Genomic DNA, 23869 nt, shown 5'->3' with positions numbered 1-23869 from the left:
GAGTGTATGACAAGTACTGATATTCATGACCCATGCATATTTCAGCATATGGCAAATAGTAGCACGCAGTAAATATTTGCAGGGCTTCCCTGGTGGCTCAGTGGGAAAGAATCCGCCTGCAGTGCAGGAAGATGTGGTTTTGATCCCTGGTCCAGGAAGATCCCCTGGAGAAGGGAATGGTTACCCACTCCAGTATTCTTGCCTGGAAAATCCCAAAGACAGAAGTGCCTGGCGGGCTACAGTCCATGGGGTCAGAACAAGTCGGACACGACTTAGTGACTGAACAGCAACAACCAAATGTTTGGTATCATTAATAACTTTAGGTACCTCAGAGACCACAAGGCAACCCCAATGAGTAAACTGAGGCCTGGAAAGATTAAGTGACCTATCTGAGATTGTACATGTATTTGATGGCAGCAGCTGAAAAGGCGGTTCTGTGTCTTTAGGACTCTTCCTTTCCTTAGGAAATGGAACTGGGGAAGAGGGCATTGGGGGAATCATCCTTTCTTACTGTTTTTACAGCATGAGCCTTATGGCGCCTCTGCCCACCTCAGTCCCTTCCTGGAATGTGGAATCTCATGTTCCACCCCAGGAGACTCGCTGGACCCCTTCCAGCCAGGGGTCTCCAGAGATGCCATCGCCCTCTCTCAGTCCTGTTCCTCCACGTGGGATAGGTCATTCAAGAGCTCCTCTGTGTCCTCCGCTCTCCCAGGAACTCCGAGGAAGCAACGCGCTCCTTCATCAGTCTGCCTGAATGACACACACGTTCCATGGAAAGAACGGATGCTGCCCAGATCCGTGCAAGGGGACGGAGGAGGGGGATGCCACACGGATGCACACTAAGCCCGGCCACACTGGGGCCTGGAGGACATCTGAGTCTCGTTTCATACTCAGTATTTGGAAATAGAAAACCCAAAAGGAAATCTCCACATCCTCTGACCCTGAGTTGTACTCCTCCTCATATTCTAGCAGTTGTGCAATCCTTCCTTAATGATGAGAGAAAGAACCCTAGCATCTGGCTGCAGTGGGGTTTGGGCTAGTGACGGTGATCATGGGATGTCTGCAAAATCTGCAGATGGGTAAGGAAAGATCTCTGCCTTTCCGTAATAGTTATATAACTTGGTTGTGGCGTGGAGCTCTATTCAATATTATCAACATAATTACCAGCATCAATTTTTAGTTATTGAGAACTAGGCTTGTAAAGAATAAAACTTTAAAGTAGGAAAATTAAATGTTTTAGCTTACTGAAATCTCATAATTTCTGTCAGTTTAAAACATTAATAGTTGTCTTCTATGATCATAACAAAGTCTGCCTTTACTAAAGTATAGAACTGGGAACTATTCTCATTTGTAATAAGCTATAAGGGAAAAGAATGTGAAAGAGAATGTGTGTGTGTATAACTGAATTGCTGTGCAGTATGCCGGAAGCTAACACAACATTGCAAATCAGCTGTACCTCAGTTTTCACAAAATCTGCTTTTAAACTCTAGTGCCCTATAACTTAAAATTTTTTTTTTTGCTAAATGGAAAGCATCAGCCTAATATTTTAAACTCTCTCATAAAATATTTCTTTATTCATGAAGACTCTAGGCATAAATGATGTCACTTGTAATTCATGACATGACTTGCCTTTAGCAGTACTCTGATCTGTGGTATTATTGCTATTATGAAGGTAATTATAACTGTATCACTTCTGAGACAATAAAAACGTTTTTGTAGGTCTGTATGCAAAGCATTTGAAGAAAAAGATTATTTTACTGACTGCCAAATGTAGCTTCAAGCAAGAACTATTGTGCAGGAACTTTTATAGACATAGATGAAATTCCTTTTGCCATTTGAACAGTGTTTACGTTCAGGAAAGTTCACAGTTAAATCTTTGACATACTGTGAAAAGGCCTTTTGTTCTCTAGAAAAACAGACTTCCTCATCCTTTGAGTCACCTTGTTTTTATCCCCTTGTTTACTTTTCAGGGGAAATAATGCCCACCCCCACCAAGAAATGTCAAGGGAAGAACTGTTTCAGAAACCAAGGTCTTTCTCCGTGAGGGAAAAGGGCTTGGTTACTGGCAGAAAAAAATTAGAAATATTTTTAAAACCTGAATGAGATAAGTAATGTAATCTCAAGCTTCAGAAGAATTATTTGGATAGGATTTTATCTAAGGCTAAAAAGGGGAATCTTTTTTTTATCATCATAATAAGCAGTGATCAGGCTCAGGAAACCCGAGACACTACCTGGGGCTACAGAGTCCAGAGGTACTTTATAAAAATTAATTAATTAATTTTGGCTGCGCTGGGTCTCCGTTGCCATGCTCAGGCTTTCTAGCTGCAGAGAGCGAGCGGCTCCCTAGCTGCGGTGCGCAGGGTTCTCAGCGCGGTGCCCTCTCTCGCCGCGGAGCACAGGCTGTGGGCGAGCAGGCTCATAGTTGTGGCACATGGGCTTGTTGCCTCAAAGCATCTGAAATCTTTCCAGACCAGGGGTCGGACCCATATTCCCTGCATTCAGTTCAGTTCAGTCACTCGGTCGTGAGTGACTCTTTGCGACCCCATGAACCACAGCACGCCAGGCCTCCCTGTCCATCACCAACTCCTGAAGTTTACTCAAACCCATGTCCATTGAGTCAGTGATGCCATCCAACCATCTCATCCTCTGTCGTCCCCTTCTCCTCCTGTCTTCAACCTTTCCCAGCATCAGGGTCTTTTCCAATGAGTCAGCTCTTCACATCAGGTGGCCAAAATATTGGAGTTTCAGCCTCAGCATCAGTCCTTCCAATAAATATTCAGGACTGATTTCCTTTAGGATGGACTGGTTAGATCTCCTTGCAGTCCAAGGGACTCTCAAGAGTCTTCTCCAACACCACAGTTCAAAAGCATCTATTCTTCAGCGCTCAGCTTTCTTTATAGTCCAATTCTCACATCCATACATGACTACTGAAAAAACCATAGCCTTGACTAGACAGACCTTTGTTGACAAAGTAATGTCCCTGCTTTTTAATATTCTGTCTAGGTTGGTCATAACTTTGCTTCCAAGGAGTAAGCATCTTTTAATTTCATGGCTACAGTCACCATCTGCAGTGATTTTGGAGCCCCCAATAATAAAGTCTGACACTGTTTCCACTGTTTCCCCATCCATTTGCCATGAAGTGATGGAACCGGATGCCATGATCTTCATTTTCTGAATGTTGAGCTTTAAGCCAACTTTTTCATTCTCCTCTTTCACTTTCATTAAGAGGCTCTTTAGTTCTTCACTTTCTGCCATAAGGGTGGTGTCATCTGCATATCTGAGGATATTCATATTTCTTCCAGCAATCTTAATTCCACTTGTGCTTCCTCCAGCCCAGCGTTTCTCATGCTGTACTCTGCTTATTAGCAGGCAGATTCTTAACAACCTGAATCACAGTCACAACAATCAGACTCATCTGATTCTGAATCGCCAGGGACGTCCCAGAGGTACTTTTATACTATGTTAGTAAAGAGCCCCCCTCTGCTAGTTGTATAGATTGTCTGCGACATACATCATGTGACATTTCCCCCTAGTTGGTGGAATCCAGAACTAGTTTTATGATAAACTCAGGCTAACGCCACTCCTATCTGAATTATCTGAGTAATATTTATTTATCAATAAATAAATATTTATTTATAAGTACATGTGACCTCAAAACTGATTTTGAAAGGGAGAAGCACCGCTGTTTTGTTCATCACCGTATGCCCAGTGCTGGCACAGTGCCCTGCACTTTCCTGGACACCCAGTAAACATGTGTTCCTCAGATGAATGAAATAAATGCTTAGGCTTTCAGGAGGAAAATTCCAAGCAACAGTCTTGAATGAACACACGTGCTCGCTTCTTTTTTCAATTATATCATTCTGTAGATAAACTCTATGTGTTGGTGTGTTTGTATGCTGCTGCTGTTTATGTTGCTTCAGTTGTGTTCCAGCCCTTTGCAACCCTGTGGACTGCAGCTCCTCTGTCCATGGCATTCTCCAGGCAAGAATCCTGGAGTGGGTTGCCAGTTCCTTCTGCAGGGGCTCTTCCTGACCCAGGGATCGAACCTGCATCTCCTGTGTCTTCAGTACTGCAGGCAGATTCTTTCCCATTGAGCCAGTGGGGAAGCCCTAGTGTGTACATCTGTCCTTACCTAATCTGCATAAGTGAAAGAATCCTTGGGGTTTGGGGATTAGCCATTCAAACCCCTCTATAATCACCCTTACCCTGAGACCTAATTTGCATAAGTGAAAGAATCCTAGAGGTTTAGGGATTATCCATTCAGACCCTTCATAATCACCCTTAATCTGAGTCATCCAGAAAAATGTACCTAGGAGCTTCTTTCCATCTAGGTTGTAGCATAGGTCTGTCAGTTGCTTAGTCCTGTCTGACTCTTTGCGACCCCATGGACTGTAGCCCACCAGGCTCTTCTGTCCATGAAATTCTCTAGGCAGTAATACTGGAGTGGGTTGCCATTCCCTTCTCCAGGGGATCTTCCTGACCCAGGGATCGAACCCAGGTCTCCTGCACTGCAGGCGGACTCTTCACTGTCTGAGCCACCAGGGAAACCTAAGTTTGTGCTACAAGCAGAGCATCGAAGGCAGTGATCTTCATGCTCTGGGATATTTCCAGTGGAGGTATTTTTTGTCTGTAAATGCTAAACAGAGGTAAGATTTACTACCATTGTTAGAAAAGCTAGTGTGTCGTATGTGGGGCAAAGGAAAGGGACTGAAGCGTGCCCATCACTGTTAAGCTTTCTGTTCTGTCCTCCATTGACTCTTTGTAGAGCTCCATGTGACAGGCAATGATACCCCCGTTTTACAGATGAAGAAACAGGATCTCATTGTGTCATATGCTTTATGTCCTACGGCCAGTAAGTGACACCATCAGCTTTGTACTGTAGAGCAGGCATTAAGTCTGCTGGTCATGTTCAAGATGGGCTGGTGTAAAACCGATTCAGACCATGTATAAATATTATATTTTACTAACCTTCTGGAAGAGATGCTTACTCATTGAGCTATTGTCCAAATAACCGATATTGTTTTTTATAAATCTGATATATATTAAGAAGGAAAAAGTGATTGTTTTTCAAAAATATTCCTCACTTTCTTGAACCATATTACGCTTTGTAAAACACTGAATTCTGTAACTCTCGAAAACACACTTGTTTAAAAAAAAGAAAAAGTGTAAGAATAAAAAACTCACACTTATTATTTGAAGATAGTGTGATATAGTAGAAAGAATCTGATAAACGTGGCTTTTGGAATGAGATGGACTGGAACTTGAATCCTAGCATCACCACTTAATTTTGTGTGACGGTAAGTCACTTCACTTCTCTAAGTCTTTGATTCCTGGCTTGCAAAGTAGAAATAACCATGCCTAACATGAAGAATTGTGAGTATTAAAAGTAATGTACGTGAAGTGCCTGGATTGTCAGCAGTAGGAGGGCAGGGGCAGGGGTCAGGGATGTATTGTTCACACTCTTCCCAACGCCTGGTGCAAGCACAGGGAGACCCTCTTCATTAGGGTTCACTGAGTGAATGAATGAATGAATGAATTCTTCTCAGCAGCAACGTGGTTCAACTCTGCACATATCAATCAGGAATATTCTTTCAGAACTTTAACGAGAGGGAAAAAAAAATAGCACACATTCTCTTCTCTGCATTCTTGGAAATGCCTTTCTTCCTCTAGATGAATATATTCTTATGAAGAAAATGGGAAATGCACATCTGATGGTATCTGATTTTAAGAGAAAGAAATCCTAGTGAACAAGTGAAATAAACTGAAGAGCAAAGCCTAACTTGAAATTTGTAGGCAAAGACCTGCCTTTTCCCTTGCACTTCAGCCTCTTCCATTCTCATTTTTTAAGGTATCCATTTCTCTCAAGTCTTACTTGGAGCAGCCATACGGCTGAAAATGTTTTGAGTCCCCTTCAGGCCCCATCTTTTGCAGTTTTGAGCAAACATGTTCTCAGGAGCTCAGAAGTCGTCAAGTTCTCATTCCAGCTGCCAAAGCCATAAAGGGGCTGCCGCGTTCTGGGCAGAGTGTGCACTGCATTAGGAAACATCAGTTTGGTGTTTGTAATACTTGCAGCAACATTGAACTTCCTGTGAGAGGTCATGAATGAACAGCAGATCATGAGTGTTAGTATAAGACTGGACATATAGTGTTATTATAAGAGTTACTATAAGAGAGGGGAGTGTTATTATAAGAGTGTAGAATTCTCAGCCTAAATTTCAGAAAATATTCTTGATTAAAATCCTAAGTTAACTTTTTCCCAGTGCTGATATTAATCTGATAGATATTTGGCTCATCTCTACTGAAAAAAATGAGTATTTTGTACTAAGCAGTGTCTATTTCACACTCAGAAAATAAAATAGTAATAATAGTTAACACTTGAACTCCCCTGGTGGCTCATATGGCAGAGAATCTGCGTGCAATGCAGGAGACCCAGGTTCAAACCCTGGGTCGGGAAGATCCCCTGGAGAAGGGAATGGCAACCCACTCCAGTGTTCTTGCTTGGGAAATCCCATGACAGAGGAGCCTGGCGGGCTATGGTCTATGTGGTCGCAAAGAATTGGACACGATTGATCGACTAACACTTTCACTTTCAATAATTAACACATATACATTTAATGTGGCCAGGCACTGTTCCCAGTGAGTATGCATATTAACCCTTCTTGACACATCCCTATAAGGTTGTTAACCTCATTTAACAATGAAGTACCTTACCAAACTAACAAGTATCAAGAGCCAGGATTTGAATCCAAGGAAATTGGTTCCACTGTCTGTGCTCTTAACCACTGTTAGAGGACATTTTGAGTAGCAGGAATACATGTCTCTTCTACTAAGACTGAACAAAATACATATTTTTTGATCACCCAAGAAAAGTGCCTATGGGCAGGGTAGACCACCTCCCTACATGCTGTTTTTCTTCACATGCAACATGTCTAGGTATTGCGTGAAGGCCGATATGAGGAAATCCTCAGAAAGAGCTTTACAAGGGTTTTCCTGTAGCTAAGAGTAGTCACTCCACTTCCCTGGAGAGAAAAATGCTGTAATATATTGAATAATAGCACAATACAAAGCATCCGCGTTAGTCAGCTCACATACTAAGATTCTTGTCTTTAAACCTTGATGAAGTCTGTCTTTATGAACTTTCAAGCAGAATCCTTGGGATTTTACATAATATGATAAGAAGTAAGAAAGGAGATAACAGATTTACTCTCCCAGGGTTTGTTCCTTGAGAGCTGCGCTTATCCAACCTCACTTAAAACATTTCCATGTGGGAGTGATCTTCCAGCACATATGGGCCGCTGTGCAGAGCTAGCGAACTTGTTCCTTGGAAGAAAAGCTATGATAAACCACTGTGCTGGGTTTATCTCTCAGTGCTGTGCTTAGTCTCTCAGTTGTGTCCGACTCTTTGCAACCCCACGGACTGTAGCCCGCCGGGCTCCTCTGTCCGTGGGGATTCTCCAGGCAAGAATATTGGAGTGGGGTGCCATGTCCTCCTCCAGGGGATCTTCTCGACCCAGGAATTGAACCGGTGGCCTGCATTGCAGGCAGCTTCTTTACCAACTGAGCTACCAGGGAAGTCCCGTAGCAAACCTAGACAGTATATTAAAAAGCAGAGACATCACTTTGCCAACAAAGGTCCGTATAGTCAAAGCTATGGTTTTTGCAGTAGTCATGTATGGATGTGACAGCTGGACCATAAAGAAGGCTGAGCGCCAAAGAAATGATGCTTTTAAACTGTGATGCTGGAAAAGACTCTTGAGAGCCCCTCGGACTGCAAGGAGATCAAACAAGTCAATCCTTAGTCAGTCCTAAAGGAAATCAACCCTGAATATTCATTGGAAGAACTGAGAATCTCAATACTTGGGCCACCTGATATGAAAAGACCCTGATGCTGGGAAAGATCAAAGGCAGGAAGAGAAGGGGACAACAGAGGATTAGATGGTTGGATGGCATCACCAACTCAATGGACATGAGTCTGAACAAACTCTGGGAGATGGTGGAGGACAGGGAATCCTGGCATGCTGCAGTCCGTGGGGTCGCAAAGAGTCGGACACAACTGAGCAACTGAACAACAAGGGGAGGGTGGATTGCCAAAGGGCCATCTCTGGACAAATCAGGAAAAAAGAGTCACTTTCTCCAGACTGCCCACCCCAGAGCCTAGTGCTGGCAATGGGAGCCCAGTGTGAATTTCATTCCTGCTCACATGGAAAGAGACAGGTGGAAGGGGCACTTGGAAGGAACCCCAGCTCCAGGTGATGAGAAGGTAGCTTCGGCATTCATTCAGCACTTAACTGGTTGTTGAAATCTCCTGCTCACCAGGCACTGTCCCGGGTGCCAGCTGTCCCAAGTTGAGAAGTCCTGAGTGTCTGTCCTTACTGAAAAGAGCACAGGCTAAATAGAGAACCAGGAGTGTGATGGCTGACTGCAGCTGGGAGTCTAGGAAGAAGGGGTTCTGGATCGGGCAAAGGGATCCCTGAAACTCCAGAGAAAAGATGAAGCAGGGGACCAGTGCACAGACTCATGCCATGGGGAGTCAAATTGAGACCTGGTTGCTAACAGAGAGATCCAAGGTAGGGACTTGTCCCCAAGGGAAAAGGCAATCGGTCAGGTAGAACTGAGTGCAGAGAGACAGGGCCGCAGCGGAGCTGGCTTGAGGCTGAGCGACATTTGGGGCTAAGGCCACAGCCGGCAGAGAAACCTGTTTCCTGGTGGCTCAGACAGTAAAGAATCTGCCTGCAATGCAGGAGACGCAGGTTCGATTCTGGGTTGGAAAGATCCCCTGGAGAAGGGAATGGCAATCCCATGGACAGGGGAGCTTTGGGATCACACACTGAGTGATTGACACTTTCACTTTCTTTCAGAGTGTATAGAAGTATCTGGAAAAGCTGAAGTGTATCTATTATGCTGTAAGTTTTCATAAAGAGTCACTGTAAGAAAACTGATACTAGAAATTTTATTTGTGAATTTTGAAAAACTAATTTTTTATCTCAAAATTCAAACCATTCTACTTTCAGAAAAGTGGTGTTAATGTGGGCTTGGAATAAACAGATCCTTACAGACAAATATAGACAAATATGTATGCACTCTTCTGCCAGATGGTGAGACATATATAACCCAGTATGGCCTGTGGCAGTTACTACCCAGAAAGAAAGTTTAATTCAATATGCAGATGGAGTAATAAACTCCAACAGGCTGGGTGTTATCCACATTCTTGGTTATTATAGGACGACCATGTGATTCCATGTGTGAGAAGGAGATGGGTGCTATTAATAATTACTTTGGGACAATAGATGTTAATAAGGACTACCCCAGTCCAGCAGGTCACGTGATAAACTGGTTATTAGTCATTTTATTTCTGTTTGTTTTATTTTATGTAGAATGTGGTTTTGTAGGATCCCTCTGGTATTTTGGAATTATGAGTTCAGAATGTATCCTCATACAAAACATTTGCATACCAGGAAAAGGGTTCCCCACTCCTCCCACTTACCATGTCTTAATGAAAGTCTTCTTTGCATTATAAACCCGTAATGCATTCTCAAATACCACACAGTATCTTGCTACCTGAGATCCTGGGGTCACCACAGGAGACATTATTCCCACGGTCAGAATCTCCCAAGACTGATGGAAATTGCTTTCTTTTAATAAGTAACAAGAACATAGCAACCATCTTAGAGCTAATCATGGACACCACAGCAGGAATATCCCGTCCCCAGTAGATAGCCATTCGAACTCCTTACAAAAAAGCTGAGCCAGGACACCTAAGAAGGTTTAGAATTCCAAAAGAACTTGACCTGCTATGCATGACAACTAAGCACATCCCCCAAACATTAAATTTCTAGAGGTTTCAAAGTGAAATAATCTATCCACTGACTTTGACTAGCATTGTAGTTTTTCTCAAAACCAGTGATCTCTAGATGCTTTGAAAACTAATTATTCTTCATATAATTCATATTTTAGTTATAATTTGTTTTTTCTTATTAGTATTTCAAATTACCTTTTTTCTAAAAGAACTGTTACTCTTACTCGAGGCATTCATTCTAAGTACATTCCTTCCCCCAGAAAATGCCTCCAACCCCTGTATCCAGATCTTGCCCAGAAACAGCATCATTCCCTTGCTCTTCTCCTTCGTCCTTTGTGTTCATTCAAGCAGGTGCTTGAAGATTTTTTTAAGAATATGTTTGTATATCTTGGAAGAAAAAAACAAGGAAGGGTTCTTTGAAGCAGAAAGTTCTGTGCAAGTGTTGATAAACCCAGTGGTTATCAGAGATCAAGACTGGACAGGAGACCTTCTCAGACTGATTGTCTCTTTCTCCCTAACCTGTTTTTATCTTGTCCTCTTTGTTTTTGTGGGTTTTTCCTTTAAAGAGAATAAAGCAATTAATTGTTTGGATACTTTGCTTCAATAAATTGGAAATATCCCTTTCCAAAAGTAATTTAATAAAATAAACTTTAAAAACAAATAAGAAGGAACGTCCCTGAAGGTCCAGTGGTTAAGACTCCATACTTCCAATGCAGCTGGTGGGGGTTCGATCCCCAGTTGGGGAACTAAGATCCCACACTCCTTAAAGCATGGCCACATTTTTTTTTTTAAGTCAAAAGTAATCTAACATTTCATCATCACCAGAATGATCCACTCAAGCCCCATTATCTAGTAATAATTGCCACCAAGCAAAAGCTAGATCTGTAAGAAGCTACAGACTTTGAAATGTATTCTACCTGCTATTTTGAGTATAAACAAATCAGATAGTAAACAGAAGCTCTGAATTTAGCATTAAATAGTCAGATCACTAGACAGAGTTCATCCATTGCATTTAAAAATAGGCCAAATGCTAGAAATGGAGGTTTTTAACTAGCAAGCATATGCTTTTTACATCACTGAAGTGGGTCTCCTCTGTTTCAGTTAATCTCGCCACACTTTGAATGATTACTTTTTTGCCAGATTGATTTATTTTCCCTCTTAGTCTAGCCATCTTTCAGGTTTAAAACTTTCAGCTTTATTGAGCAAAGGGAGTATCCAGAAGAATTCATTGCATCTTGGTTTGTGTAAGTCTACCAGCAGGAGAATTTTATCACTCCCTCGGGGTGACTCAGAGCTGTTCGGGTACCGCTGCCTGGTAAACTATTTCTCTTTATTTATGGTGTGTGAAACGTGAGGGAGAGTAAAATCCGGCCCCCGAGAGCGTTCCCCAAGCCTGCACATTGCTTTACTTCTGCTCCAAGCACTGACGTGAGCAGGCTCTGCCGCAGACAGACCCAAAGGTCACGTTTCCATTTTGTTCAGATTGAGAAATACTTTAGATAATTATCTGTCTTTTGTATCTAAGAAGAATAGGAGCGGGGGAGGGAGTTGTTTCATTTCCTTGAATTTTCTTTGCCGGCCTGTGAGGAGCCCTCTTGAAACGGTAAAACAGAGTGCAGACCCGGCCCAAATTGGAGCACGGTTGCTCCCAGCTCAGCCCAGCCCTTAGCTGAGAGGTTGCTGTTGCTGAAACCCTCTGTTCTTAGGATAGCTCACTTGATGTCCCAAGAGTTTACCTGCATGAGCATAAGGCCAGTCTGTATAAATCAGATAACATTTCCTCTTGGATGTATATGTTGCTGTTGTTAAGTTGCTCAATCAGGTCCAGCTCTTTGTGACCGCATGGGCTGTAGCCTGTCAGGCTCCTGTGTCTGTGGGATTCTCCAGGCAAGGATACTGGAGTGGGTGCCATGTCCTTCCCCAGGGGATCTTCCTGACGCAGGGATGAACCGGTGTCTCCTGCATTGCAGGCAGATGCTTTACCATCTGAGCCACCTGGGAAGCCCTCTTGGATGTACATAGCCACTTCAAAGGTTGCAAACATTTAGGCTGTGGGCTGGTGCTTTTAAGGTGCCCAGAGGATGGCAGAGGGAAAACCACACCTGGGTTAATAAGACTATTGTGTCACAGAAGACACTGTGGAGGAGGCTTGAATGGTGACAGCCTAGGAGAATGAAAGCAGCTGTTGTTTGAGAAATTCAGGAACGACTTCTAGAAGGTGTCATTTTCAGGACTGCTTTCCTCATGTCCAGATACCTGCAATTTGTCCAAATTATAGTTTTGGATTTTATTCATCTAGCTTCTTTATCTCTTTTTTTTTCCCCCCACAACCAGTGTATCTATCTTATAGGTACTTAGTAATCTTCAAACAGATGACTGTATTCCACAAAACTTCCATTTAAAGGAATGTGTTGGGAAATTTCAAAATTATGTTGACTGTTGTAAAAAGTCTCTTAAGCCTAGAATGCATAATAATGGAGTTTCCCTGGTGGCTCAGATGGAAAAGAGTCCACCTGCAACGCAGGAGACTTGGGCTCGATCCCTGGGTTGGGAAGATCCACTGGAGAAGGAAATACTAGAGTTGGCTACCAACTCGAGTATTCTTGCCTGGAGAATATTCTCACCAATCCCTACTTTCTCCAGACTTCAAGCTATACTCTCCCATATTCTCTGACAATGTTTCAGTCTCCTGCTTCCCAAAGAAAACAGAAGCTACCAGAATGCAGCTCCTCCAGCTCCCCAGGTGCAGTTATAGAAGCCCACTCACCAAAGCTATGCCAGCGCCCCCTCCTCCCCATCCAAGGCCAGTCTGTCCTCCCATCTGGGAGCAGAGATTTTGCTGCATCCTTTGTCTCCTTTTTGTCGGGTGTCTTCACTCTCTCTCCTTTCTGGGTTCTTCCCATTGGTGTTTAGCACACTCTAGTGTTTTTTCTGGACCCCGCAAATCTCATTTGCTATTACTCTAGTGCGTGTGACTCTAACTTCTTGGATCCCGGGGGTTTTCACATAAACCTCAGTGTGCTCTGATAAGCTTATTCCACTTAGGCATGGCAGTCTGCGCCAAGGAGGAGACATTTCATCATCATAAACCTCCGGGAGTATGCACTGCGGGTAGATCGTCCCTGTGCTGTAGGAGCTGTATCAGCAGAGACAAAGGGCTCTTTGTGTCAATGATCACTTCATCCCCTGCGTTCAGCCGAGCACCCCTCCAGCTGTTCTTTCTGCCTGAAATCCCCAGCCTCCTGGACTTCCCAACTCTTCCTGTTCCTTCAAGATTCTTCTTGGGTGTTACCTCTTCCAGGAAGCCTTCCCTGATACAGCCAGCCTCAGGAGCCTTTCCAGTACATTCTGCTCACAGGTCCTGCTTACTCACCCTGGCATGGATCTCCACCCACTCTCTGCACTGATTCACAAGCACAGATCCACACCTGGCTGGAAGCTCCATGACGTGCAAAGCTGGGTCCTGTGTCTTTATGTCCTTAGCACCAAGCAGAAGTCCTGCTCACAGCTGGGGCTTTATTAAAGGCTACCACAGGCAGGTAGGCAGTCTGACAGGAAGGAGGAAGAGAGGCACTTGAAGGTTCGTCTAAGTTATATATGTACAGACTTGCCCTGAAAAATAGCTCAGAAGCAAACTCTTTTCCCTCTTTTTGCTGATTCATTTCTTTCCCCCATATCTTTAAATAATGTACTTAAGTTTCTTCTTGATTTTTCTACATTAAGCATTATCTTTTGACCTCAACAATGTGCATTCAAGATTTAGCTCTCTTTCAGTTTCCCATCCCGACTATAAGATACACAGTTAATATCTTCCAAACCCACTATATCATACATCCCCTCAATAGGTTTGTACTGGAATTTTGTTTAAGCCAATGTTATAATGAGTACAATAATTATGTAGTTATTATAATGAGTATGTAAAACATTATCAACCAGAAGAACCATGTGATGTACTTACATCACACTTCTGCCAGTCTTCCCCCTCAATTTCTGGTTAAGGAAAGCCAAGAGAAGATAAGGAACTTCCTCCAAAGTTATTTCACCAGAACCAAGATCAAAAGCCAGTCTTCTAATTTCCATTGAAATATTTTTTGTCCATGACATCGAGCTGCCTCTCAAAAAATAATTCTTTTAAGTCTCAGTGAATCAATTTGAAGAAAAAAACAAACTTAACATGATTATATCAAAGTATTCTTTATACAACTTTCATTTTACTCAAATAAATTTCTGATGACAACTCATATTTCTTAAACTTTAGGATTGAAACAAATGTAGACAAGGATCCTATTTGTAAGGAACTTAGAAGCAGAGACTTCCCCCGTGGTCCACTTGTTGGGAATCCACCTTCCCCTGCAGGGGACACGGGTTTGATCCCCGGTCGGGAAACTAACTTGGCATGTGCCACGGGGCAACTAAGGCCAGGCTCCGCGGCTAGAGACTCCCGGGCCCTGCAGCCACTGAGCCCACGCGCTCTGGAGCACGGCAGCTGGAGACTCCCGGGCCCTGCACCCACTGAGCCCACGCGCTCTGGAGCATGGCAGCTGGAGACAGCCCAGGCCCCGCAATGCAGACACCGCGATGTGCAGATAGACAGCAACAGAAACCCCAAACTTAGAACTAGAAAGAATTTGCTTTGGTGTTTCATTTTGAAATGAGAAAACTCAGGCCCAGAAAGGCTGAGTGACTTCCCCAGGATGACCCCGTGAGTGAGGGGCCACACTGGGTTGGAATTGAGGCTTTGGCATTCAGGCCAGTCCCCGCTCTGCTGCACACTCCCTCCTCTCAGACACTGCTTCCATCCCCTCAGGCACTTTCCTTCACTTGAAATCTGTGCCTTACAGATGCCCAGCCTCATTCTCTAACTACATTAAACTCACTCATCCTACAAATGGCATTAAGACAGGTCTGCTACTGCTAAGTCACGTCAGTCGTGTCCGACTCTGTGTGACCCCATAGACGGCAGCCCACCAAGCTCCCCCGTCCCTGGGATTCTCCAGGCAAGAACACTGGAGTGGGTTGCCATTTCCTTCTCCAATGCATGAAAGTGAAAAGTGAAAGTGAAGTCACTCAGTCATGTCCGACTCAGTGACCCCATGGACTGAAGCCTACCAGGCTCCTCCATCCATGAGATTTTCCAGGCAAGAATACTGGAGTGGGTTGCCATTGCCTTCAAGTCAAAAATGGGCCATAAAGCATGTTGCTTAAAACCAGGCTGGTGTTAAGTTGCCTTGCCTGGCTGCACAGCCAGAATCCCACACTGTGTTAGCAGCTAGGGTACGTGCTGTCAGTGGAAGGAGACAGGATAGAAACATTCCCAGGTGTAAAGAATTAGAGTCACATCGCAGGAGACAGAGGAGACGTGGGCAGTACACAGGAAATATAGCGGCCACCCAGCTCCCCGCAGTTCAGCCCCAGGGCCCCACATTAACCTGGGGTTTCTGGACTCTGTGCTATGTTCTCTCCAGTTCCCTTCGATGACCCCTTTCATCTCCAGGTGACCAGGTCATGGCCGCACATACACAGCTGCACGTCCTGAAATTTGCGCTGCCTTCTGCACTTGGCCTCCCAGAACCCCAAGACGGCGCTGCTGGGGGGAGTCCTCAAATGGGGGCACAGAGTGAGCTTAGTGGAGTTGGGGTGCAAGGAGAGGGAGGGGAGCCCCGAGACGAATGCTGAGGGAGCTTGCTGGCACAGAGTCCAGGACTCTGTCCAGAAGGGAGTTAGAGTTCCCAGGTGTAAACAGGAAATGGGCAGAGAAATGCTGTTAAAGAAACTGTAGCACTAACACAGCAGAGAAGATGACCAACTCGTGTATATTATATAAACCCCCAATCAGTTACAGTCATTCCAGGAATCGTTTGTATCCAATTACCAGGTAGCTGTAATATCACTGATATGTAATGTAATTTGTGTCTTATAATTCTGCCCTTAATTTCATTAGAAAGCTTTATTTTACCCTAAGGTATTTGAGGTTCTAAGTTCATGGCTCAAACAGGAAAGTGAAAAAGTTGACTGAAAACTCAACATTGAAAAAAATAAAATCGTGGCGTCCTGTCCCATCACTTCATGGCAAATAGATGGGGAACAATGAAAACAGTGACAGACATTATTTTCTTGGGCTCCAAAATCACTGCAGATAGTGACTGCAGCCATGAAGTTAAAAGACAGTTGCTTGTTGGAAAAAAGGCTATGACAAACCCAGACAGTATATTAAAAATCAGAGACATTACTTTGCTGACAAAGGGTCCGTCTAGTTAAAGCTATGGTTTTTCCAGTAGTCATGTATGGATGTGAGAGTTGGACTATAAAGAAAGCTGAGCACCAAAGAATTGATGCTTTTGAACTTTGATGCTGAGAAGACTCTTGAGAGTCCCTTGGACTGCAACACGATCCAACCAGTCCATCCTAAAAGATATCAGTCAGTCCTGAGTATTCATTGGAAGGACTGATGCTGAAGCTGAGGACTGATGCTAATTCATTGGAAAAGATCCTGATGTTGGGAAAGATTGAAGGCAGGAGGAGAAAGGGACGACAGAGGATGAGATGGTTAGATGGCATCAATGACTCAATGGACATGAGTTTGGGTGAACTCCGGGAGGCCTGGCGTGCTGCAGTCCATGGGGTTGCAAAGAGTCGGATATGACTGAGCGACTGAACTGACTGACTGTCTAGCAAAGCGAAACTCAGTGGTATTCTTTTCTTCTCTCCCAAATGTCCTGCTTTCTAACTTGCCTCCTTCAGTTCAGGAGAGCAGCTATCAGACTTCTATATATTCTTGGTGGCATGTACCCCACTAGAGCCACTGTGTAGCTTTGGGGTGGCCACAGTGGCGATGCCTGTCATGCAGCCGTTCATGTATTTACTACACATTTTCTGAGCATCTGTGATACCCAAAGACAGGAAGCTACACTGATATGACCGAGAGGGCCTCTGGATGTTCACAGTGTAGAACTGACGCCAGGTTCTATATCTGGTCATATTTGCCTCTATAGCACTGATTCCAACAATGCTATTTACCACTTAAAGAAATATTTTCTCTATTTTACTTGATTTGTTGTTTCTGGCTTCCCTGAGCCTTTGTTGCTGCATGCAGGCTTTCTCTAGTTGCCGTGATGTCTCTAGTTGTGGAGCACAGGCTCTAGGTCCACAGGCGTTAGTAGTTTTTGGCTTTTGGCCTCTAGAGCACAGACTCAGGAGTTGTGGTGCATGGGTATCTTCCCATGGCATGTGAATCTTTGCAGGCTGGGGATCAAACCCATGTTCCCCTGCATTGGTGGGTGGATTCTTAACTCTGGGACCGCCAGAGAAGTCCCAGAAATATTTTCTTTAAAAATGTGTGTACGGTATTTACAATAGCCAGGACATGGAAGCAACCTAGATGTCCATCAACAGATGAATGGATAAAGAAGCTGTGGCACATATACACAATGGAATATTACTCACCCATAAAAAGGAACAAATTTGAATCTGTTGAACTGAGGAGAATGAATCTAGAGCCTGTCATACAGAGTGAAGTAAGTCAGAAAGAGAAAAACAAATATCATATATTAACACATATATTGGAATCTAGAAAAATAGTACTGATGAACCTATTTGAGGGCCAGGATGGAGATGCACATGTATAAAATGGACCTGTGGACACAGCAGAGGAGGGAGCCCTAAGCCCTAAAGTCACTCAGTCGTGTCCGACTCTTTTGCGACCCCATGGAATATACAGTCCATGGAATTCTCCAGGCCAGAATACTGGAGTGGGTAGCCTTTCCCTTCTCCAGCAGACCTTTCCAAACCAGGTCCCCCACATTGCAGGCGGAGCTTTGAGACATGAACACTACCATGTATAAAATAGATAGCTAGTGGGAAGCTGCAGTATATAACACAGGGAGCTCAGCTCAGTGCCCTGTGATGACCTAGAGGGGTGGGATTGTGGGGGAAGTGGGCTCCAGACAGAGAGGATATGTGTATACTTACAGCTGATTCACACTGTCGTATGGCAGAAACCAGCACAATATTGTAAAGCAGTTATCCTCCAATTAAAAACACTTTTTAAAAGAGGGACAAAAATGCCTGTTATATATGCACACAATAAAGGCATCCATTCTAGCTATTTCATGTGTGTGTTTTGCCCACATTCCAAGTGGTGTTTGTGAGCTGCAGCAGCAGCCTGGAAGGGCCCCTCAGCCACCGAGCCTCAGAGCACAGAGCCGTAAATACTCTGAGCCAGCGAGCAACACACGCCGTCCTCCTGAGCTCCGTGTGTGTGCAGTGCATAGAGCTTGTTTCTCTACAGCCTCTCGATGCCATTGTTTTCTTTTCTGGTTAATGGTTTTAACTCACCGTGGTTGTCCAAAAGTGCAGAGAATGCTGGGCCTTTGGAAGCAGAGGAAGACTGTCTTGCTAGATGTGAAAACACAGGTTTTACAAGAACTCCATGTGCTTTGAGGAAATGGTGGAGGAAACTCAGGGTAAACATCAGGAGACAATGACTTCATAAACAGGACTAGAATCTAAGATGATGAACCAACAATGGTATGAAGAATAGCTGAAAGAAACGATGGCTGCTGACATAACCTGACTTTAACACAAGCGAAACAGAAAACCGTTTGCCAAAAATGTTTGATGCTGGAAATCTCCACGAGGAGGATGCTATGATAACCTGTCCACACTGATTCAGTTAGCGTTCCTATTTTCAGAAAAGAATTCCCCCGAGCTACATGTGTTTGCATGGAGTTCTGGTCAGTGCGTCCAAGCATTTTTAGAACCTGGTCTTATTAAAACCCCCTTTGCTGTTCCCCAGCCTAGTGGTTGGGTGGCTTTTCTACCCACCCTTCCTTTTCCCAGCAGCTTAACATCTCAGAGAATCCTGTTGACAGGGAAAGCACAATAGATTTTAAAACTGCCACACAGATTTTGTGTTCTCGGAGGGAACACAAGGCTTGGGTATAAGACTGAAATCACCTGGGCCAGGAAATGCCAGGAAAGATCATTTAGCTTCTGTAATAATAAAAGCACATGGCAGTAGATGTCTCTTGCCAGGGCCACCGTGTGTATCACAGAATGAAAGCATTTGCACACTCTTTGCCGTAGCAGAGATGGCCTTGCGCGGCCAGCCTTTTCCTCGCTGTGGATGTCTGTTGGCCGGGCTTGAATTGACTCAAATGCTGAATGTTAACCTTTTGAAGTCTCTGGAAAACAAAAGATGCAAAAATAGAGAAGGTAGATATACAAAGACCTGACAGTTTTCCCTGCCTCCACTCTCTGAGGGCTTCCCGGGTGATGCTAGTGGTAAGGAACTAGCCTGCTAATGCAGGAGACTATAAGAGACCCTGGAGAAGGAAATGGCAACCCACTCCAGTATTCCTGCCTGGAGGGTCCCATGGACAGAGGAGCCTGGTGGGCTGCAGTCCACGGGGCCGCAGAGTCAGACGCGACTGTGGCTCAGCACGCACGCCACTCTCTCTGAGTTGAATCAGCAGCTGTTCTGTGAGAAGGTTTACAACGCTCAGCAGGATCAGTCGCAGCAGGTGGTATCTGTGCTGGCTTGTCCTTGCCAGGGAACTGTTGCCGTGCCAATTTTTTGTGATTTTCTAACATGGCTTTTTGACAGTCACCTACCTACACACAATGATAACAACATTTGGTTTCCCTTAAAGATTGGTTTGTGCGTAGACCGTCTTAATCCGTGAACCATCCTCTCGATTCCATTATCTATGTTCTGTATTCTCAAATTTTCCGAAAGTCCTCTGCATCTTTTGTTCCTATTTGAATTTAAGCAGAAGAAAGAGATGAGTAAGGACTCTAAGTAAAGTTTGAGGTTGCTTTAGGCAGATTCTGCATTGTATTGTAGACAGCCGTTCCAACAGCTCTGTCTAGACCAGAGAGCAGGAGAGAGGCCGCTGCCCACACACCTGGGGGGCACGGAGTCAGCTCAGGCAGGTGGCTCTCCAGAAACTGGAGCTGAGGCCGAGGCAGGGATCAGAGTCAGGCTGCGGGGAGTGCAGGATCAGGATTTGAGAACCACGCCATGGGGCCAGCAGGGCCGCATGCTTCCTGCCCCTGTCGGGCAATGGCTGTCCGCTGACCAGTGGCTGAGCACGGCTGTGCTGTTTGCCAGTTACAGGCTGGCAGGAAGAGTTCCTGCCAACAGCTTATTGTGAAGAGCACTGTATGCAGAAGCTGAAACTCTTACATTCTGTTGCCTATCTGCCTCTCCCACATGCATTTAATGCATATTTATTAGGCATCTGGGCTTCCCTGGTAGCTCAGCAGGTAAAGAATCCACCTGCAAAGCAGGAGACCCTGGTTTAGCTCCTGGGTTGGGAAGATCCCCTAGAGAAGGGGTAGGCTACCCACTCTGGTATTCTTGGGCTTCTCTCGTGGCTCAGATGGCAAAGAATCCTCCTGTAATGCAGGAGACCTGGGTTCAATCCCTGGATTAGAAAGATCCCCTGGAGGAGGGCATGGCAACCCACTCCAGTATTCTTGCCAGGAGAATCCCATGGACAGAGGAGCCTGGCGAGCTGTGTCCATGGGGTCACAGAGAGTCAGATGTGACTGAAGTGACTAAGCACAGCACAGCACGTGTATGTGTAAGTCACTGTGCCAGCAAAGATAAAGGTAAGGTAAAATATCCATAAAGTGCTATTTTTGCCCTCTTGTGAGCCCAAGTCTGTGAAACCTATAAAACATTGTTCACCTTAATCAGACTGGGTATTTTTGTTGCAGAGTAATGGATTTCATGAAAAGAGTCGTTCCCGTGGGGAGGATCTTTTTCAGAAACTTTGATCACAGATAAAGAAATAACATAGGATGCACACAGGGATGCATTCCAGAACGTCACAGCAGGTGGAGAAAGGAGGGTGTTCGGGGGTTACAGTCTCAAGTATTTTAAAGTATTTATCAACCTCATCACTTATACCAGAAAGTGAAGTATGCGTAAGTCTCTGGGAGTGTTCAAGCAGAGAGAGTGGGGTTGAGTTTCAAGAAATGGGCAGGCAGGATCAGGAAGGACAGCTGATGGTGGACTTGAAGAAGCCTGTGAGAAAGGACCGGAGTCCTTCCTAAGGCAGAAAGAGCTGCCCGCTCCTTCAGGACTAGAGAGACAAGAGTTGCTGTGGGACAAGCCACGGCCCGCCTCCTGCCTGTCGCCTGTCGGTGCTTACCTCATAGGCCTTGTCTTCAGGGCCAGGGAGCAGTCCCAGCATGCCCCCATCAACCCCCCACCTCATCCCCTATCTCTGCCTGCTTGCTGGTCCCTAGACTTTATTTCCCACTTTTGTGATAAGAGCACTTACCATGTGAATGCCCTTTGGGGGAGAATTATTTAGTATGAATGAATATCAGCTACAGGATCATTTTTTAATATTAATCACCACAAATTAGATCATCTCCTGCTTTTTAAGAACTAAGAGGATTAAAGAGGACAGGAGGTCATTGAATACGTGAAAGAAAACGTTGCCACCAGCCAGGGGGAAACTGGAGATGAATTACATACTTGGATGGCTTTGCCAGAGGTTGTAGCTGGAACACAAAGAAGCTGTCTGTGGACAACAGTAGTTTTATCATGTGTTATCGTTGTAGAAGTCGCGTGTTGTTTATGAAAACCGGGTAAGGACTTGTTGCTTTTTTTTTAAAGCAGCTGTCTTCATCTGAAAGACCATCATACCTAGGAAGATATTAATGTGACTTTCATCGTATCTGTAATAGAAATTTCTTATATTTTTCATATGCATGCGTGCTAAGTCGCTTCAGTCGTGTCCAACTTTGCAACCCTATGGACTGCATCCCAGCAGGCTCCTCTGTCCTTGGGATTCTCTAGGTAAGAATACTGGAAATGGGTTGTCATGCCCTCCTCCAGGAGATCTTCCTGACCCAGGGATCAAACCTTCATCTCTTATGTGTCCTTACTTTGGCAGTCAGGTTCTTTACCACTAGCACCACCTGGGAAGCCCCTATTTTTCTTATAACCTCAGACAAGAATCTGTTTTAGGCAAATGTATTCAGTACCTTATTATGGTCTGTATTACCCTGCGCTGTGATTTTGTTCTACGTTATAAAATATTTTCCTGGAACCAAAGATCCTGTTTCTTGTTATCTCCATATTCCAGGGAGTAGTGAATGTACCATAAACATACACAGAAATGTTTGAATAAGAAAATGAATGATCGAGTGCATTGAATTGCTTGCTAATCATCAAATCATCAGATCAGATCAGATCAGATCAGTCGCTAAGTCGTGTCCGACTCTTTGCGACCCCATGAATCGCAGCACGCCAGGCCTCCCTGTCCATCACCAACTCCTGGAATTCACCCAGACTCACGTCCATCGAGTCAGTGATGCCATCCAGACATCTCATCCTCTGTCGTCCCCTTCTCCTCTTGCCCCCAATCCCTCCCAGCATCAGAGTCTTTTCCAGTGAGTCAACTCTTTGCATGAGGTGGCCAAAGTACTGGAGTTTCAGATTCAGCATCATTCCTTCCAAAGAAATCCCAGGGCTGATCCCCTTCAGAATGGACTGGTTGGATCTCCTTGCAGTCCAAGGGACTCTCAAGAGTCTTCTCCAACACCACAGTTCAAAAGCATCAATTCTTCGGCACTCAGCCTTCTTCACAGTCCAACTCTCACATCCATACATGACCACAGGAAAAACCATAGCCTTGACTAGACGAACCTTTGTTGGCAAAGTAATGTCTCTGTTTTTGAATATGCTATCTAGGTTGGTCATAACTTTCCTTCCAAGGAGTAAGCGTCTTTTAATTTCATGGCTGCAGTCACCATCTGCAGTGATTTTGGAGCTCAGAAAAATAAAGTCTGACACTGTTTCCACTGTTTCCCCATCTATTTCCCATGAAGTGATGGGACCAGATGCCATGATCTTCGTTTTCTGAATGTTGAGCTTTAAGCCAACTTTTTCACTCTCCTCTTTCACTTTCATCAAGAGGCTTTTTAGTTCCTCTTCACTTTCTGCCATAAGGGGGGTGTCATCTGCATATCTGAGGTTATTGATATTTCTCCCGGCAATCTTGATTCCAGCTTGTGTTTCTTCCAGTCCAGCATTTCTCATGATGTACTCTGCGTATAAGTTAAATAAACAGGGTGACAAGATACAGCCTTGACGAACTGCTTTTCCTATTTGGAACCAGTCTGTTGTTCCATGTCCAGTTCTAACTATTGCTTCCTGACCTGCATACAAATTTCTCAAGAGGCAGATCAGGTGGTCTGGTATTCCCATCTCTTTCAGAATTTTCCACAGTTAATTGTGATCCACACAGTCAAAGGCTTTGGCATAGTCAGTAAAGCAGAAATAGATGCTTTTCTGGAACTCTCTTGCTTTTTCCATGATCCAGTGGATGTTGGCAATTTGATCTCTGGTTCCTCTGCCTTTCTAAAACCAGCTTGAACATCAGGAAGTTCACAGTTCACATATTGCTGAAGCCTGGCTTGGAGAATTTTGAGCATTACTTTACTAGCATGTGAGATGAGTGCAATTGTGTGGTAGTTTGAGCATTCTTTGACATTGCCTTTCTTTGGGATGGGAATGAAAACTGACCTTTTCCAGTCCTGTGGCCACTGCTGAGTTTTCCAAATTTGCTGACATATTGAGTGCAGCACTTTCACAGCATCATCTTTCAGGATTTGGAATAGCTCAACTGGAATTCCATCACCTCCACTAGCTTTGTTCATAGTGATGCTTTCTAAGGCCCACTTGACTTCACATTCCAGGATGTCTAGGTGAGTGATCACACCATCGTGATTATCTGGGTCATGAAGATCTTTTTTGTACAGTTCTTCTGTGTATTCTTGCCGTCTCTTCTTAATATCTTCTGCTTCTGTTAGGTCCATACCATTTCTGTCCTTTATCGAGCCCATCTTTGCATGAAATGTTCCTTTGGTATCTCTGATTTTCTTGAAGAGATCCCTAGTCTTTCCCATTCTGTTGTTTTCCTCTATTTCTTTGCATTGATCGCTGAAGAAGGCTTTCTTATCTCTTCTTGCTATTCTTTGGAACTCTGCATTCAGATGTTTATATCTTTCCTTTTCTCCTTTGCTTTTTGCTTCTCTTCTTTTCACAGCTAT

General features: G+C 44.3%; 1 protein-coding gene across 6 annotated transcripts in view; it reads left to right on the top strand.

The window, feature by feature from the left end:
• Window positions 1–23869, top strand: part of VWA8 (von Willebrand factor A domain containing 8) — a 400893-nt gene that overhangs the window by 309104 nt on the left and 67920 nt on the right. The window contains exon 38 of one of the 6 annotated variants that reach the window (XM_070800016.1): window positions 713–22614. The exons of the other annotated variants lie outside the window; for them this stretch is intronic. Coding sequence (XP_070656117.1) covers window positions 713–754 — 42 coding nt within the window. The 3' untranslated portion in view covers window positions 755–22614. Of the gene's footprint in view, window positions 1–712; window positions 22615–23869 lie in introns of those variants that run through there. 6 annotated transcript variants of the gene reach the window in all.

This window comes from Bos indicus, chromosome 12 (assembly GCF_029378745.1).
Source record: "Bos indicus isolate NIAB-ARS_2022 breed Sahiwal x Tharparkar chromosome 12, NIAB-ARS_B.indTharparkar_mat_pri_1.0, whole genome shotgun sequence".
NCBI classification, from domain to species: domain Eukaryota; kingdom Metazoa; phylum Chordata; class Mammalia; order Artiodactyla; family Bovidae; genus Bos; species Bos indicus.
Note: the sequence above shows the minus strand (reverse complement) of the source record. Positions and strands in the feature narration are given on the sequence as shown.